Source organism: Ceratosolen solmsi, unplaced genomic scaffold (genome assembly GCF_000503995.2).
Source record: "Ceratosolen solmsi marchali unplaced genomic scaffold, CerSol_1.0 scaffold7, whole genome shotgun sequence".
NCBI lineage: Eukaryota > Metazoa > Arthropoda > Insecta > Hymenoptera > Agaonidae > Ceratosolen > Ceratosolen solmsi.
In genome coordinates, this window is record NW_011948413.1 from 12,036,570 (window position 1) to 12,057,080 (window position 20,511).

Genomic DNA, 20,511 nt, shown 5'->3' on the forward strand with positions numbered 1-20,511 from the left:
ATTAATATCTACACATATAGGCTCGAATTTTGCAAACCCGCGCATCCGTTAGCTTCTTTCTTAAAGCCAATATTGCACTCGCAGCGATAGGAGCCAGGCGTATTTACACATCCCCCTCCGCAATAAATGTTGCGACTGCATTCGTCAATGTCTGAAAAATTGAATGTAAATGATCGTTATGGCAAAAATTGCCAGCATTATATCGATCGATAAAAGCTTCGTTGCCACTTACCGGGGACAATTGCACAAATAATTGCTCTTGGTAATTTCTTACAAAACTCACCTACGCAAACGTTATTTTTCATCTCGAATCCGGCTCGGCATCGGCACTCGTACGAGCCGTACATGTTCACGCACAAATGCTCGCAGCCATGATTTTTCGCACATTCGTCAATGTCGACGCAGCTCGAGCTGTTAGATCCAGATACGCGAAAGCCGTCTCGGCACGAGCAAATGCCACGTCCATTGTCTTCTCTGCAGATATGTTCGCAGCCCCCGTTATTCCCGTCGCCACATGGATGTTCGGTGTAACAGACTCTCCCGTCTCTTAGCTGATAATTGTCCGGACATTGGCATTGGTAGGAGCCCAATTGGTTATTACAGATATGAGAGCAGCCGCCATTATCGATCTCGCATTCGTTCGTGTCATCGCAAGTTTTGTTATTTGGGCCTAAGCTGTAGCCAGATGGGCACTCGCAATGGTACTCGCCTTTTGTATTTTGACAAGTGTGAGAACAGTCGCCGTTATTCGTCGCGCACTCGTCAATGTCATCGCAGATTGTTTTATCAAAATTAAATTCGTGCCCCTTGGAGCACTTGCAACGGAAGCCTTCGTCTATGTTTACGCAAATATCGGGACATCCGCCGTTATCCACCAGACACTCATTGATGTCCATGCAAGTTTTCTCATCTTGATCGAGATACATTCCCAATGGACACGTGCATTCAATGCCATTCGCATAATTATAACAAATATGTGAACATCCGCCATTATTTGGCTTACATCTGTCAGCAGCGACGCAAGTTTTCATATCATTCGCCAAGACATGGCCATCGGGACAAATGCATTTATAAGAGCCCAATGTATTTAGACATTCGAACGAGCATAAGCTCCGTTCGTTATCGCACTCGTTAATGTCGATGCAAGTCTTCTCGTCCTTACTCAATTGAAAACCCTCGGAGCATAAGCAGCTGTAGCTCCCGGGGGTATTGTTACAATATTTCGAGCAGCCGCCATTATTATGAAGACACTCGTTAATGTCGAGGCAGGTGACGTTATCCGAATGTAAATAATGACCTTCCTCGCACGTGCACAAGTAACTGCCAAGAAGATTCAAACAATTGTGGGAGCAATTGTGGTAAGAAATTAAACATTCGTCGATATCTAGACAGGTTTTTTTGTCATCTGGCGAAATCGTGTATCCCTTTGGGCATTCGCAATAATAACTTCCCTCTTGATTAACGCATTTGTGCGAGCATCCTGAGTGAACGTCGTTTTCAAATTCCTCGCATTCGTCGATGTCCTCGCAAGTTTTGGAGTCCGGCAAGAGCCTGAAACCCACTGGACAGGAGCACGAGGCGATGTCGCTATTTACATCAACTTGGCAGTAATGAGAGCAATTCCCGTTGTTTCTCGTGCAAACTTTAGATTCCGAACAAGTGGAATTATCGAGCGTTAGAACAAAGCCGGAAAAGCAGGAGCAGCGAAAGCTACCCACTGTATTAATACAAATTTGAGAACAATTTCCATTATTGATGAAGCACTCGTTGATGTCGTCGCACAATGCACTGTCCACGGAATTTAGCGTAAAGCCTGAATTGCAAGTACACTCATAGCCGCCATAATTATTAATGCAACCGTGAGTGCAATTGTCTTTGTTTTCTAAGCATTCGTCAATATCGACGCACGTTGCGTTATTGTAGCCCAACTGCATTCCACTAGGGCATCTGCAAACTGCCATCTCGTTAATCGAATTGCAAATATGACTGCAGCCGCCGTTATTTTTATTGCATGCATTTTCAGTGACGCAGGTTAAATTATCCGCAGCTAGGGCCATACCGTTTGGGCAAGCGCAACTGATGCTTTCGTATTTGTATTGGCAGTCGTGAGAACAGCCTCCGTTATCGATAAAACACTCGTTGATTTCCACACAAGATTTCCCATCATCCAGGAGATGTTGCTTGGCCGGGCATTTACATTCCATACCGCCCTCGGTATTTTCACAATAATTAGAGCAACCGCCGTTATTGTTTAAGCACTCGTTGACATCTTGACAAGTCATTGAGTCGTCGCGAAGTTCGTAGCCGTCGGGACATTGGCATTTATTCTCGCCGTTTATCACGAAACAGTTGTGGGAGCAGCCGTGATTAACTTCCTCGCACGTCTTCATTTCGGCGCAGGTTTTGTTGTCTTTATCGAGAATATTGTTGTTCGGGCAACGGCAAGTGTAGCCACCTTGGCTATTCTCGCAATCGTATGAGCATCCGTGCAAATTTAAAGAGCATTCGTCGATGTCGATGCAAGTGCGCTGATCGGCATTAAGTTTGAAACCCTCTAGGCAGAGACAGACGAAGCTACCCGGTGTATTCATACATCCATCCGAGCAGATATCCAGTCCCAACGAGCACTCGTTGATATCTTGACAGGTACGAAGATCGTTCGAAAGTTCGTAGCCAGCATTGCATTCGCATTTATAAGAGCCGTCGACGTTGGAGCAATTATGAGTACAAGAATGTAGATCCTCGGCGCACTCGTTAACGTCCCTGCAAGTTTTATCGTCCTCGGCTAATTCGTATCCCTCGGGGCATCCACAGCGAATTTTCTCCCCATCTTCTTCGCACGTATGACTGCATCCGTGTGTTCTTGAGCAATAGCTTTCATCCACGACGCATGTCTTCAAATCGTTCGATAAACTCCATCGAGGCAGGCAGGTGCATTCGTAATCGCCGTCTCTGTTCACGCACTCGTTACTGCAATTATGACGACCATTGGAGCACTCGTCTATATCGTTACACGTAACACCGTCATCCCCCAACGCGTAGCCAGTATTGCATTCGCACTCGTAGCCAGAATTTGTCGGAATGCACAGTTGCGAGCACGTGGCATTAGTACATATATCCGAGGTTCGGCAAATAAAGCCGTCAATGTCGAGAATTAAATCGGCAGGACAGTCGCATCGATAAGAGCCCGGGAGATTGATGCAGGTGTGCGAGCACTTATGCTCAGTCTCGAGGCATTCGTCGATATCTTGGCATTTGCCGTTTTCATCGAGCTTCGTACCCTCCTGGCATTTATCGCCAGCGCAAGTAACTCCATCCGCTAAAAGTTTCATATCATTGGGACAGGCGCATTTATAACTGCCTGGCGTATTAAAGCACAAGTGTGAACAGTCGTGCTCGTTCTTCGTGCACTCGTCAAAATCTTCGCAAGTGCTACCATCGTGTTTCAGCGCGTAACCGACGGCACACTCGCAGCGATAAGTGTCACCTTCCTCGACACAATTATAGGAACAATTTACGGCTTCGCAAGACGCGAGCGGCTCGCAAGTCTTGAGATTCTTCATTAGAGACATGCCGATTGGACATGAGCAAGTGTAAGTGCCGTTTATATTGTGGCAACTATGGGAGCATTCGTGGACACCCCGAGCGCATTCGTTAATATCCTCGCAATTTCTACCATCGTCGCTTAAAATGAAACCAGAGGGGCAGTCGCAACGATACGAGCCACGAGTATTCGTGCACTTGTAAGCACAGTAATTATCACCGATGCATTCGTTGATATCTTCGCATGATTTATTATCTTCTTTAAGGAACCAGCCCATTGGACATATGCATTTGTAACTTCCAATTTCATTGATGCATTCCTCGCTACATCCGTTACTTTTCTGCAAGCATTCATTAACGTCGACGCAAGTGACGTTATCATTGTCGAGCTCGTAACCGTCAGGACAAACGCAACGCGGTCCGTCAACGAATACTCGGCACTCGTGCGAGCAAGATGTCACCAAATTCTCACAGCTCGTCGGAGCTTTTACGCTATGGCAAACGGAATTATTGGCATTTAAAACAAATCCATCTGGACACAAGCAGACGTAAGAGCCGTCGGTATTTTTGCAAATGTGCGAGCATAGGCTTGGATTATTCAGGCACTCGTTTATATCGGTGCATGTAGTCGTGTCGTCGTCGAGCTCGTAACCAGCATTGCATTCACAGAAATAACTGCCGGCCAAATTTGTGCATTTGTGATCGCAACCGTGGCTCTCCCCATTATCTTCGTCGCACTCGTTAATATCTACGGGAAGTAAAATAATTTTATTTTTCATTATGCAGTTTTGTGCAACCGTTGTGTCAATAAATGCTATTCGAATTGCCAATAAATTTCAGCCATTCATTACTGGGCAAACGCGAAGAAATAAAAGTCACTATTTGGCAATTATTTCAAAGGAAAAAAAAAAGGAAAAATCACATCACTTACCAATGCACACACCCTTATCGTCTTTCTTATATCCTATTTCACATGATTCATCGACCGACGGCTCAGTTATGCCACCTTCTTCATAATCATCTTCGTCGTCGTCGTCGTCGTCGTCGTCGTCGTCGTCGTCACCCTCGGCATCGTAATCTTCCTCTGGTAGTAATTTCGTTTTCTTCCTTAATTTTGTAACGCATTTGAAAGAGCCATTGGTGTTAACGCACTCTTCCAATTTCTCCTTGCACGGCGATTTCGTTTCCTTACACTCGTCAATATCTGTGAAAATAATAGCGTTACATTTGTAATGCAACCAATGTAATGCCGAACAAGTGAAAATTCCATGAATTTACTTGGTAGTATCTTATATATTTACTATTGTATAATCATAGCTTAAATCTTAACTATATATACTTAAGCTCTTTATACGAAAAGAAATATTAATTCATGCAACATCAATAACTCATAATTGTAATGAAAATTCGTGAAATATGAACTTTGAATTACGTTCAGATAATCGCAGAGTGCGAAGTAACATTTCATACAAAAACAAACTTGGCAAATCGAAGCGATTATAGCTTGCTATTAATGTGCTTTAAGAAAACGTGAAAAATCTCGTATGCAAATGTGGTTGTTCGAAAAGACACACCTTGGCACGTTTTGTAATCGTCACCCAGGAACAACCCTTTCGGACAGAGACAGAAAGCACTGCCGGAAGTATTGACACAGGTATGCGAGCATCCAGCATTGTTTTCTGCGCATTCGTTCACATCCTCGCAAGTGCGATTGTCCGACGTCAATTTATAACCCGGAACGTCGCTGCAGCTGCACTCATAACTGCCTGGCAGATTGTTACATATCCGCTCGCATGGCCCGTGACCGCCATTCGGCACACACTCATCGATATCTGCACGGAAAAATACGATGATTTTAAGGTCGTTAAGGGATATGATAAATTGAGTGTTTTGTGGAGGGATGAATGGGTTGGGAAGGGAGGGGGGATAAAATTAATTATTAAATATCGTAAATATTAGCTCATACGCAATTGGCAGCTGTCGCTGAAGGAATTGCGCGAAGGTAGGGAATGAATTTTTTATAATGAAAGCTCGCTGTTTTAATCGATGTTTTAATATTCTGCTACAGCGGTAGAATAAATGATATTTCTTGAATTTTATTGTTTCTCTCGGTATTGATATGTTAAATTAATGTGTCGTGTTTGAATGAAATTGTCGTGGACGTTGGGTAATGTTATTTAAGAAACGCTTGCTTTTCATTTATTTAATTGATTAATCCACTAATTTCTAATAATTAGTAAATGTAATGTTAATAATGTAAATGGAATGTGGCGTATAAAGGAGACATAATTGACTTTGTCGTAATATTGATATCAGCTATTATCTCGAGCTATACATCTGTAAAATTGCAATTAATAATTGTATTATTACGATATAAAAATAATTAGACGGCCTTCGTTTATCTTTAGATGGATTAAATTATTGTATGGATTATTTTATTCAAATGATAAATATTAATGAACCTTTGCATGATTTATGGTCATTGTCCAATTGGTATCCGGAAGAACAATCGCAGTGGAAAGAACCCGGATTGTTTCGACAAATATCCGAGCATCCAGATGTACCCTCGGCACACTCGTTGATATCTGCAACATACGATGTACAAGATAGATAAAGACGGAATATTACCGCAAGCTTGCCTTCCATAAAACTACATTCGCCTGTAATTCAATTTTTAGCAAATAATATTTCTGACGGTAATCCTAATGTTCTGTGCCCATTATGATTCTTCGTAGCTCCCAATTTGATTTTATCATTTAATTGCTGTAATTTCATATACTCATGTGTACACTGTAGTACTGCCATGCTGCATATATCTGATGAAAATGCTAAAAGTTTTTAATATGCGACTTTGGGATTCAAGTCAATTATATTTAAAAATATGAGTGCACTTTATAGAAAGCAATAAAAAAAAAATAATAAAAAATGCAAAAATGAAAAAATATTATTATGTCAAATTCTAAATTCACTTTAAAAGATTTTCAATAATAAAATTTATGTCGGATAAAAAATACTTTTAATAAAGTACGTTCAGCGGATATAAAAATTGTAAAAGGCAGACTACGTTTCAATAGCAAAAATAAAAAAAAAAGTGAATAAAATATTAATTCCAATGTTTATCCCAACTTTAATGCAACTACAATAATATGAAATATTTATTCTGAATTTTTGTATTTTTTTACAATCTATATTATCTTTCTTTTCTTTTCTTTTCTTTTTTTTTTTTTTTTTTTTTTTTTTTTTTTTTTTTTAATTATTTTTAAATAAAAGTCAATATTAATATTTCTATTAAAGTTGTAGAATATTGTATTTTATTCTTGTATTATCACTTTCCAATCACATTAATACATAAGCATTAATGGTTAACTCTGAGTATTTTAATTTAAATATTTAATTAAATAATGATATGATATGTAAATTAACAATGCATTATACAAAATACACGAGCGCGCGCGCACACACACATCGTAAATCCAACTCGAGTACTTAGTATGCATTTATATTTAAATTTAATTTAAAGATATCTTAAACATTTTTGCAAAGAACTGTAAATGATCAATTTAACAGTCATTACTTTTCATTTATTTTGTAATAATATAATTGATGCGTTAGCCGTGCAATGAATTAAAAATATATCCTTTGACAAACTGTGACTATTCTTTAAAATATTAAATGCAATATATTATGTTATCATTCGAAATAATCTCGACAGATTTACATCAAATGCCTTACAATGATCTCCTCATGCTCGATATTTTTCGAGAAAATAGAAATTTCCAATGCAAGAATAAACCACCTGTAAATCCGTTTCAGTATCGAACAAAATTGACGTCTTTGATCAGCCTCTTTGAAATTCGAAAATTTTTAACATTCGCATTGGAAAGTTGTCGGATTTCTTACGCCTCAATGGATGCGAATACTCACAATGTACGTTAATTCTCGTTAGTTCTCGCTATCGTCACGGATTTTAACTGTAATGCGCACGCTTTGCCTCGTTACATTACGCGGACAAAAATTTCTCTCTCGTTCAACAGCAGCTTTTCACGCTTTTTGCAACATCCACCCACGGAACACGCATTCTTTCGTTAATACTAAACCTGATGCTTTAAGCCTCCTGTTTTCTGCTAATACCTTTGCAAAGTGCATTTTAGCAAAGTCGTTTGATTTAATGCACAACGTTGTATAATTTATCCGTTTTTGTAACGACGACCATGGACACGCGGCAACATTTCCTCACCACATTTATTCGACAAGCAATAAGGCACGTCGTACTTGAAATATCTTTATAAACTGTTTATATTGAAAAGTCCGAGCGATACATTTTAAAAAATATTGGCGTATTTTTAAGGCAAGTTTGAAGTAACAAATTAGGTAGGGTAAGACAACAATATGAGCAATGATGTGTCTGAAAATAATAAAAACGTAAGGATTAAACGTTAAATTGACATTTTTCAAGCTCATCAGGCATATAATAAAATCCTAATGGAAAATTCCATAAGCGATAAAAGTCGTAGCCTGGCAATTTCACTATCCCTTTCACAACACGCTATTTTATAAAAAGATAATTGACATTAACGACATGATGGAACGATATTGGTAAGAATGAAAGTATGGCTGTGAATGAGAAGCCACGTCAGAAAATGTATTTCCTATGAAAATCGCGACGTACTATCATTGCAAGAGTCCTCGTACATGCAACGAGAGAACGCTTAATTTGGCGATCGATTGTAACAATATGGAGCCGACGGCCATTGGCTCTGATTACTTTTCCCGATTGGAATCTTCCTACCTCGGAATCATCGTCCCAGGGCGGATCGTCGCGCATCGCCAGCTCTACGAAACAATGGGACTTCCGCGCTCGGGATCCACGGCTGATAATCCAAGAGAGAAAGAGAATAAGGCGAGTGGGTGAGTGGGTGAGTGGGTGGGTGGGTGGGGAGGGGGGTCGTCTCTTCTTGGATTGCACTCGTGGAAAGGTGTGCGGGGACTTTGGCGCCGCCAGGCTCTCGTGTTTACACAAATGAGGTGATTCTATCGGGACGTGGCTCGCGTCGACTCGGCTCCTTAATGCCGATTGACGAATCGCTCTTGGTTCTTCTTCTATTTTCGAAGAAAGTTCCGGCGCGAGAATAAAATCCATGGGGCTTGATGTAGTTTTTTGCGGCGAGTTTATTCGGAGCGCGCAAATAGATTGAAGCCAGACGTCGATGTTGACTGAAAGTTGCAATGGAGACTCGGAGGAGCGAAGGGCAGGAATAATTGTGCGCTGACAATTATCGGAAATTTGTCACGTATTCTCAAGATTCCGACTTTCTCGATTTAATAATGTATTGTTATGCAAATGTATTTGTCGTAAGTCGGAGTCGGAGCTTACCTGAGTTTTATAATAATATACGAATTAAGCCAAATTAAGATCTGTAGATTATTATTTGGTTTTGGCAAGATGTGTGAAGAACTCCATATCTAATCGTTTATTGCGAAATGCCCTTATGTATTCTACGTGCGTGTGTTTGTGCGCGTGGGTGTCGTGCGTGCATATGTGCACATATAGTTATAGCTACTTTACCTAAATATCTAAAAAATTATGGACCGATGAATGTAGATTTAAGTAGCGTGACGTGTGTAAATTACGCAAATTATCGATTGCAAGGGGAACACAAACTTTAGAATAAGTAAATATCACAATTAGAACAAGTATGTATCTCACCAAGGCAAGAGGAGCCCTCCAGACGATAACCATCAAAGCAGGAACATCTTATGCCATCCTCGACATCCATGCACACTTGCTCGCAAATATTCTTCTCGCTTTCGCATCTCCTGATACTTGCTTTAACGATACTCTCGCCCTCGACTTTCAAGAGCTCTGAAATGACATACAGGAATGTCAACTCAAGGATGCCGGAAATATCGGCTAATCCGACTTTGCATTTATATTTCAAACATTTTGCCGCGTGTATTCCAATGTTGGCCGAAAACCATCATGAACTCGGGCAAACCGATTACATTAAGTACGATAATCAGCTTTTCGGGCAAAAGTTTCTCCATGACATTAAATAACTTTATTGCAACAAAAGAGAATAGTTAACACGTTCGGTATACGTTAATATTTTTTTTTCTACTTTACTCTATATCAAATCAAATTTATTAAACGTACAGAAGTAAAATTTAAAGCGAATGTAATTACTGTAGAAGCATGTACTACGTGCAAAGAATTTTCAATATTATTTTAATTACATGAAATTTTTCATACATTTCGCTTTAATATAAATTCAATGGTCCAAGTATAGCGAATAATTCGAAAAATAATAATTACGCCTAATATTACGATTAAATGTTATAATTTAATAATGATAATAATAATACTTATGAATTAAGTACATTTATATTTTACAGAAAAGTTAACATTATTGTCTTTATAACTTTCGAATTGAATTAAATAAAATAGATAAATTAGATGGACCATAAAATACGCAGATGCTAGATGATTGTAATTATTAAGAATGCGCATCTATTTCTAGGAATCAAATTGATTGTAAATGCCTGAAAATCGATCGAGAAATAGAATTTGATATACAAATGTAAATTACTTAAGAAAAAAAAATACATACGTATATATATATATATATCCAATTAATGGAATACTCACCATTTTTTTTTACACATTCGGGAACAATACCAAGCCACGCACTTTCGCTACAATAGAGTCGATTTTGCTCAGAATTTTTCAACGCGAATCCCTCGTCGCAGTCGTAAACCACCATCTGGTATCGATTCAGTGGAGGCATCGAGTTTTTTCTAAAGGAAGAAAAATAAAAATAAAAGACAAATATGTAATAAAATACTTTCTGTTTCATTTTTTTCTTTAAAGGTCCCTTTCTTTAACTCGAAAATATATATCAGCATTGAATAATTTTATTAATATACGTTTGAATTTTTAATAATAATATGTTTTTCAAGTAGAAATAAAACATTCATACATCACACTACGACAATATCTACATTGAAGAGTTTTAAAAATTTAATAACACTCTAATTGCTTCTATTGATTTTGTAGTCTATAAATAAACAAAAAAATATATTGTAAATTTTTAATATATATATATATATATATATATATTTATTTATTTATTTATTTATTTATTTATTTATTTATTTATTTATTTATTTATTTATTTATTTTATATAAGATTCTATGAAGATTTTTCAAAAATATCAAAATTTTATTATATTAAAAATAATTGACTGCTAACATGAACATGGGCTAATTTTTTTATTCACACCGCTTAAAACACCTCTGAAGAAATTCGATAGTTTTAGTTCAATTTTATTTTTATATTTTTATTGTATCCATTAAATACATTGACAATATTCACTAAACCAATCAGTAAACATAATTATTAATCGTATAAATTCGCTTTAATATTATAAAAACTCCAATATATGATGATCTCAGAATTAACAATAAATTATCTATTGACTTTCACAAATTAATTCACATATAAACATATAATATAAATATACACCTATTATATCTACAATTAAAAATATAAATAAATGAAATAAATTATATACTCATTTTGAGTTTATCCTATCTAATTCAAGTCAATTAACCCACAAAATTTTGGAACTAATAAAAAATATAAGCGCTATATCTTCATTAAGGATATCTGTCTAATGATATTCATTTTATTATAAAAAATTATAAAAGTAATTTTATAATTTAAAATTAAAAACTAATAATGATGTAAAATATGCATTCAAGTACCAAAGACTTTAAAATAAAAATTAACATTTATGTTCTTTAAAAATTAAAAAAAAAAGTTACTTTTACCAATGAAAATTATTTTGCCTGTAAAACGGACAGAAAAAAAGTGATAGAGAGAGAGAGAGAGAGAACTGATATACAAAAACAATGAAAATAAGTCAAACGTAACATTAAAATATTATATGATATTTATTAATATTTGACAACTTAATTTATGATTACATTAAATGCCGTTCAAATATTTATTTTGTAGTTTTTATTATTTTGAATTTAATTTATTATTATGTACGTCTTTACTGTGAATACATTTTTTCATCTTTTTACATTTCATTTCTGTATTTAGAAATTATACACAAAATTAACGAGATAAATTGTTTATACAATAGATTTCGACAAACACATTCGGCTTCACTTCAAGCTTCACTACATTTGTTATTTAAAAGTCAAACTAATACCTTTGTAAATAAAAATCTATTGATTCAGTATGAGTTATGTATTATTATTAAAATTTCATAAAAGACTTTAACGATATGTGCTTGGGAATTTATTTTTATCGCTAATTTAATGATTTATATTAAGGTATTTATTAATGAAATTAATTTTTTATTGATTATTAGTTTAATTTGAATATTACAAAGAAGTAATATTAAAAATAAATAAAAAATGTGAAAGGTTAATAAAGAATTCAATTTGCATATTTTATTGAAAATTATAAAAACATTTAAAAATGAAAAAGAAAGGGTTTAAATAATTAATTAAGGAATAATTTTAAATTCTGATAATATTTAAAGTACTGACATATAATAATAATAATAATAATAATAATAATAATAATAATACATTTGAAGTAAGAATACGCCCCAGTTTAATTTGGCTGAGATCACTTATAAATAAATCTTCGTTAAATCAGTCATGCGATGATTATGAAAAATCATTGTATTAATTTAAATGACATTTAGACAAACGCACATTAAATAAAAACCTTCATCTCATAAGATTTTATCATTTTATAAAATCAATATAATGAAAACAAATGAACGAAGATTAAATCGAAGCTCCATAAATTATATTCAATACTAAGCCTCTGCGTCACTTTATTTCTGACAAAACTTAAAATCAAGTTAAAATTAACGTCAATCACCATCATTTATATAAACAGAAACGTTAATTTCATAACAGTTCATAATTCATGTAGCCATGTGGGAACGGCAATTGACATGCTAATTAAGCCGACGACGACGACGACGTAATCTACCAGCTATCGCTGTGTAACATGCGTTTCCACTAAAAATAAAATAAAAAGGACAAACAACCTGACGAGCTTCGACGATAGTGCATTAGTGACAACGGGCGGCTTCACCGGTGGCTTCCCGGCTCTTAGCTTCCCATAGCAACTCGTATCGAGGATCGCGGCGAAGGTATCGTTTAGCTTGGCCATCCCCGGCTGCTTCCTTCGTTGCTGCTTCTGCTGCTGCGATTTTTTCGGACGTTTTTGCCGTCTCGGACGACGTTCCTCGGCGTCGCTGCGCTGGCGCTTCTCCGATCCCGGTGCATCGCTCAGGAACAAGTCGTGACGCATGCCACGTTCACCTGTGAAACAAAGACAATCCGTTTATTGACTAAGGAGTACCTCGGAATACCAGGCTACCCTGTATAAGCATAAAGCCTTGCCAAATCTGGCTGCTGCTATCCAATTTTTCCCCAAAGCCGCCCATTGCAAATTTATTAGGTTTAAATTTACTTGGTATCCATAGTCTTTATTATTTTTCATCCTCTTATTAAATGTTAAAGTTCAATGGTATGTCAATGGTTATGGCTAGTTGAGACGCGCGATTATTTAATGGTTGTTAATGACTAAACATATTAAATTTTTATTTTAATTCAAACATTGCTTAGGAAATCTTTTTGTATTGAGCTTCTGTCGTATTATTACAATGAAACAAAACGAAACAAAATTCTTTTAAGAAAAAAATTATGTAAGAGTATTGGAATGTTAAAAATTATATGACTTAAATGGAAAACTTTAGGAACTGTTAATTTAAACGTTGTCCTTAATAAAAACTAATTTAAATCAGCTAACATCTTAAATCTGTGCATGGACAACGACATGTAATATCATTTACTTATACGGCTGATAAAAAGTATTCCTCAAGTACCAATCAATGCGAATGATTTTTTTTTATGTTACGCAACATGACTGAAATGTGCAATAAAATAACGCCACTTTTGCATTTTAAATGTTCAATTATTATAGAGGCAATCTGATTCCGATTTTATAATTATACAAATTAATTATGATTTACGACCCGATACGATTAATAAACATCGTATTAAAAATATCATATTAAAAGTTAGCAATATAATAATGATTAATAATTCATACGTTCATACATTTCATCGATTTTCTTTAAGATACCAATTTACCCTTAAGATACTTATCAATTCTCGACGATTTTTTTTTTTTTTTTTTTTTTTATGAGAGTAACAGCGTCAAATATTTTGTGCCGATGAAATAGATATATTTATAATGACTATAATTGTTTAGCAAATTATTCATTTAAATGGTATTTTTTTCCACCTGTGTACCAAAACTGCTAGAATACCGAAACTAGAAAACAAAAATTCTAACAAAGTATCGAAAAATAATAAATATACTTTCACAAATTCATAAGATTCTTCTCGTTTATTTGCTTTATTATACGTTATTGGTACATTTGTTTTCAAATTCAGAAATACTATCACTTTTTAATTAAAATATACAATTGATAAAATATAAATACGAAAATTAATTTCAACTTATAGAATTGAAAGAAAACAAAAACAAGTAATGAAAACTAGCATTTTAACAAATATAAACTTTAAAAATTATATTGGATTTTTATGCACTTATACTTCTTATATGTTTATTAAATCACAGCTAATTTAATATTATCTTTCTGTTTAGAATATTTGTACACCTTAAGCAAAAACTCTTTGTAATATAAGAAAAAACTTTATAATTTTTCACGATATATTTTTATATCCTTTTATATTCGTATAAACTTTAAAACTTTATTAAATAACGTGCCACGCTCTTTGACTCATAATAAATTAATTAAAATAATAATAATAATAATAATAATAATAATAATAATAATAATAATAATAATAATAATAATAATAATAATAATAATAATAATAATAATAACATTAATAATATAATGAATCTATAAAATATCATATCGCTCAAACGTATCCAAAATATTAGCACCAACAACGATTATTGTTCTTATACTTATGTTTTACTAAAGTTGTTAAGCTATAACTTTTAGCTCCGTGCGAGCTTTGTTTCGCCATTATCCGATCAGAAATAAAGTACGAGAAACACACCGAGAGCTCAATGATATAAAAGAGATAAAGACAGCAAGAAAGTGCTATAGCTTTCTTATAATGACGATTATTGCTATGAATAATGATAAGCGGGCGCAGCATGGACTGCGAGGTACAATTTCAGCGAGCGTGTGTGTGTGTGCGTGTATATTGGTGAGAGATCATAAAAGGATACCTCCACCCTGCATACACGAAAAATGATGTCGAAGGGAATAGTTTTAGCTACCGGCGCTCCCATGCTTGGCGATACTTGCCCCATGGCAATATGCGCCAACGGTATTCAATAATAGAGCCATAAATTTTCAGGAGACTGGAAACACTCGAGCGCAGGTCTTCTTCCGCGATGCGAGAGTAGCTCGTGTGATCTATGGGCTGCCGATTGACGTTCACGAGACTCTTCGATCGCTGCTTTTTCCGAATGTTTTTTCATTAGGCGCCCGTGGAATGGCTCCCGGGTACTTATCGCTTAAGAATTTAGCTGTGAAACGAAGTGTAAATGGCGCTCGCCCCAAGTATCGATAAATGCTGAAAGGTCATTAAGATTTTACGGATAAAGCATAAACAGGAACAATGGATCTCGTGATATTTCGCAAAAGCGAATTATGGTACTCTAATATTTACGACGAAGCGTGTGATCTATTGCTCGGTGTTACATTATCAATTGTACTTGTGGTAAGTCGTAAGCATCATTTCGCTCGCTCGTTCAAGGCAGTGACTTTGATTTCCTGCACACACGCTCGAAATTCTATAAAAAATATATGCACCCATAGGAACATTATTTCTTTTTTGTAATAAATCATTATTAATTTAGTTTCTTCGTTTATTGACACACTTATACATAATAATGCTAATACTCTCATACATTCATCATTGGAAATTGAAGTCATTCATAAAATCCTTGGAAATATAATACTATTATTTCTTAAAGTAATATTTAAAATCATTTTTAAATGTAAATATTAGACGATCCAAATTTGATAATCTCGTTAGATAAAAAGCAAACAAATATACACGATAGCATAAAATAATATTTAAAAACGGGACTTATAAAGTACACTAGAAATTATAATTATTTCTATCAAAAAGCTCGGATAAAAACATCTTCAATGCGAAAATGTTTCGCCGTTCTCGCTAGACAATAGCGACGCACCCACGTCATTATAATTGCACATTTTAACAAAGCGACTGAAATCCTTTCAGTCTCGAACATTTCATCTCATTCATATCTGAATATTTTCTACTTAATTTTAATAAAAAGAAGTATTGTTTAACAATTAAACAATTTCGATCGTCCCTTAAATAATATTTTTCAAAAAATCTAAAGAGTCTTTAAGTGCATAAGAACCATTTTATTATAATAATAATAATAATAATTATTATTATTATTACTATTATTATTAATACTATTATTAATTACAACATAAGCTTAAATGTAAAACGCTGTTTATATATATATATATATATATATATATATATATATATATATATATATATATATATTATATATAATATATTATATATAATATAATATATAATATATATAATAAATATTATATATATATAAATAATATAAAGTGTGGATATGTGCATGTGACTACATATGCACTACCACTCACACAAATTGCGGTATGATAGTTTTTCATAAAATTTAATAAAATTAATAAATTCTGTAGAGTACGAGTAAGTTCGACAGATTGATGAACAATGAAAATGAATTTTTGTAGTTTTATACATTCCATCCTTACAGATAAGTTATACTTTATGTAAGTAAAAGTGAAATTTGTATTTCTTTACATTTGAAATAAATAAATAAATACGAAATTTGACGTTAAATCAATAAAACTTGACACAATATGTACACAATAAACAATATATATATTTTTTTTAAAAACATATATACTGAAAATTACGTTCATTCATCAATTTGTGATCAATAATATTTTTCAAAAATATCGTAAAATAAAAATTGAATCACAAACCTTTTTTTTTCATAAAATATTTCAATGTTTGGCAATAAATAAAAAATGATATAATCATCAGATCTTTAAATTCAATATTTATCTATAATTTTTAAACATAAAGTTACTCTTTCACTCATGAAATTTGAAACACGTCGCGTGTGATAAAATAATAAATAGTTGATTGATATTTTTAAAAGACGAAAATCATACAACACTACAATGACGAATAATATGATTTCAAAGATTGCTCAATTATATTGAATTTCATTATGTAAAGACCAAAAAATGTCCTTTATTCATTTTATATAATTTAATATCCTGATTTATTTATACGCATTCCTCATGGTTCACTTTTAAACGAATGTATAAACGTATCTTATTTGAAATTTCGTTCACGTATTTGTCATTAGCCATTATGAATAAATTATGCGTATAATATCTTGTCCACTTAATGACATTATCGTTAAAGTCGTCTCTTCGATATAATTTTTTTTTCTTTTGTTTTTGACAGTAATATTACATTATTTTCACAAAAATGGCTATTATATATCATCAAAACCCATGCGTACAATATAAAAATTCTCTTATGAAAGAAAGATCTGACTTTTAATCGCAATTACGCAATTTATAACAGTTTTACAGAAATAATAAAAATGATCTGAAGTTAATTCGCCTTTTGCATCCACGTTTTTGTAAAAGATTACATCATAAATGCATAATCTAAGGTATACGATAATGAAATTCGTTAGATTCCAGAATAATTAATTTACTTGATCGCTTAGTGAAAAATGCTTTTATGATATAAATATTTTATGAAAAATGATGAATTAGCAATTAATATGTGTTCCTTAATAAACATTCAAAATGTTAAAAGTCAGCGCTAATTAAAAATTAGTGTCCAAATAAATGTTTGAAAATAGATGCGTGCGCCCGTCACGATTGAGCATCGCGCGATGTGTAAATAAGGAAGTCACCGTTGTGTACTATAAAGCAGCAACGAGACAAAATGAAATAGCGAGCAATAGCAAGAGGAGTGGAAAGAGCACGAGCACACAAGGGGCGAGGGAGACGGAGAGGAAGACAGAGCGGTAAAGGTGGGCGAGAGGGATTGAGTGGAAGAGAGAGAGAGGGATTGAGAGGAAGAGAGAGAGAGAGAGAGAGAGAGGAAGAGAGAGCGAACGTAACATCGAGACCGAAATTCACAAGGGGCAATATAACACGACGTCGACAGCGTGGCGTACCGCTGTAGAGATAATATTAATGTGCTGCGCATGCCCGGGCATCCTCTCTGGAGATCGTGCGCTTAAGGCTTAGAGCACGAGAGAAAGAAAAAGAAGTAGCGATTCTTTGTGTTTGTGTGCGCGCGTGTTGTTTATGTGCGTTTTTCCATAAATGTGCACGAGTATGCGAGGCAACGACATAAGAATATATTCAGAAACAGTTTACTTATTTCGAATAGACTCTGGTGAAGTTGATATGCTTAATGTACGTCAAATTTATTACGTTTCAAATTCTTCCCATCGTTCCTTAACCCATCTTCTTCATAATATTGTCAAATCTATTTAATTGATATTGCAATAAATTGCTGGCCGTGATAACGATCGTGAAATATCAACGTAATTTAATTATTAATAAGACGCTTATACATCGCTGACCGAGATACAATCATCCTGAGTATTAAAGCTTGTAATTTCAGACGGGCCGGAAAAAATGGCCATTAACATAAAGATATTAGATTACTGCGATTGGCATTTAATGTATCTAAAATAATTAGATGTAATCTGTCGATGTATTAAATTGGCAATGTATGGATTGCTAATCGGCAACTGAACTCCGGCCCTTATCCAGATGAGCGTGAGGGACTCGAGAAAAATTCCCCTTCACACGCATTACCATATTTCCCTCCATCTTAAAATACTCTGCTTATTACAGAAGGTTATTGCTTGTAAAAGCCTAAGAATTGTTATCAATAAAGCTGTCAGTAGTAAAAGCCTTATCTTAGAAACAACTAAATCGAGGAAGAGACGCATCCGTCGAAACGATAGAGCGTTAAAAGCTTTATTGAACTTAAGCGCAGCCCCTTTATCGCTTTAAATAACGGTGTCTCGCGCATAGGCTCGATGTACGGGCACGAGGATAGTTCACCATATCGACACCCGAGGGCCCCCGCAGATAACAATGCCCCATAGACGGGATAGGGGCTGCCCCTTTAGGAGCCGAATCACGAGCAGCTATCGCGCGCCTCTCCTTAACACCTCAGCAAGAAGATGATTCATGAGTGGCCTTACCGATCGACCTGCATTCAACGGGAGAATCTCTTTTCTTTAGGCGATACCACCTTACGAGAAATTTATACGAAGTTTGCGAATGAAAGCGCGTCATCCGCACTCGGCGAAGGAATAATTATAGTTATCGTATGCGCACATACTTCCACGTTATTTTGATACGTTCAACTTAATACGAAAGAACGATAGCCGCCGATGTCAGATGAATTTGCTGCTGAACAACGATCTAAGATTATATTTAGCATATTGGCGGTAGGGCAGCTTATGCGCATTAATAATTTATAAAAGGCGTAGTGGGGTTTTATTTTTTATTGCGATAATCCAAAATATTTTAATTCTATCCTACCGAGATTTATGCTCGGCGCAATATTCAATGGACAATTTGTAGATTTGCCTATGTTGATCAAGTATTTTGTACGCATATGCCGCGGTTTGAGCTTCGATATATTGTTTTTAACTTTGGTCAATGCACAAAGTCTTAACTTATCACCAACTTAAGTTCTTCAAACTAATAAAAAATTATAATTATAATACATATAATACGCCTACGTATTTTTGAATTTCATTTATGATAATGTATTTATTATTAGAATGTTTATTTATTAAAACAATCGATATTTTAATTATATGATAAAAATTTGGTCAATTTTTGCAAGTCATTGGGAAATTTATATGGTATTCCTGTTGTTCGTATTGAAAATGATTTGGAAAAAAATTAAATTTTCAACAACACATAATAGGGATACGAGAGTGTTGAATATAAAAGTTGGTCGCGATATGTCTGTAAAATTGCAGATTGTTAGTCAATAAAAATAAAAAATTGCGTATATTTACTTAAAAGACTGGAATATTTTGCGCTTTTGTTATTTATTTTGCTCTCTTATTATATCATTTACTTATTTTATTATCGATTAATGTAAAAATTTTAAAGGTTATAATATACATATGAGTATTAATTGAGAATGATTCGATGATAATACGTCATCTCGAAGACGATGTTATTGTTATGATTTGTTGAAAGGCCCCTGAATTTCACGAAAAACAACATTAATCCTTGCGATAACTCTTTGAACACTGAAGGAGATAAAAATTTTTATGATAAAATCAATAATTGAGCTATTAAACATAATTTAGGAATAGTCGTTTCAAAGGCTATTCGTCACCTGCTGTCCACCAACTTCCACACAACTTCTTCGACATCCAATTCGTATTAAGGTGTGGTAAATTTTTCAAATTCATCGATCATTCGCGTGACTCTGACGCCAGATAATAGAATTCGCTAAAATAATAGCCCAGAAAATGAATTCAAATTGAATTTACACATGGGAGGAGAAAGCGAAGAACGGAAAAGAGCTCAATTTACTCTCAGAATTGAGGTGAGCAACAGCGAGCAGAAAAGTTGCGAACTTACTTTGCGGTGACGAGCTCATAACTTTGAAGCTCGACACACTCGCAGTTCTCAACATGAGACGAAGGGCGGTAAAAGTAAAGTCGACGGCTGTCAAGAAAAGCGAGGGCTACGCGCATACACGCGCGCGCGCGCACACACACACACGCCACACACGCCACACATACATATAGGGAGCTC

General features: G+C 34.6%; 1 protein-coding gene across 1 annotated transcript in view; it reads right to left on the reverse strand.

Annotated features, from left to right (window-relative positions):
- The window catches only part of LOC105367694 (fibrillin-1), a 197,184-nt gene that overhangs the window by 31,577 nt on the left and 145,096 nt on the right, over nt 1-20,511 (reverse strand). Inside the window, exons 3-10 of the mRNA XM_011506463.1 lie at nt 12,622-12,898; nt 10,190-10,338; nt 9,251-9,406; nt 6,006-6,128; nt 5,118-5,375; nt 4,475-4,747; nt 284-4,291; nt 38-151 (exon numbers count right to left, since the gene is read on the reverse strand). Coding sequence (XP_011504765.1) covers nt 38-151; nt 284-4,291; nt 4,475-4,747; nt 5,118-5,375; nt 6,006-6,128; nt 9,251-9,406; nt 10,190-10,338; nt 12,622-12,898 — 5,358 coding nt within the window. The remainder of the gene's footprint in view (nt 1-37; nt 152-283; nt 4,292-4,474; nt 4,748-5,117; nt 5,376-6,005; nt 6,129-9,250; nt 9,407-10,189; nt 10,339-12,621; nt 12,899-20,511) is intronic.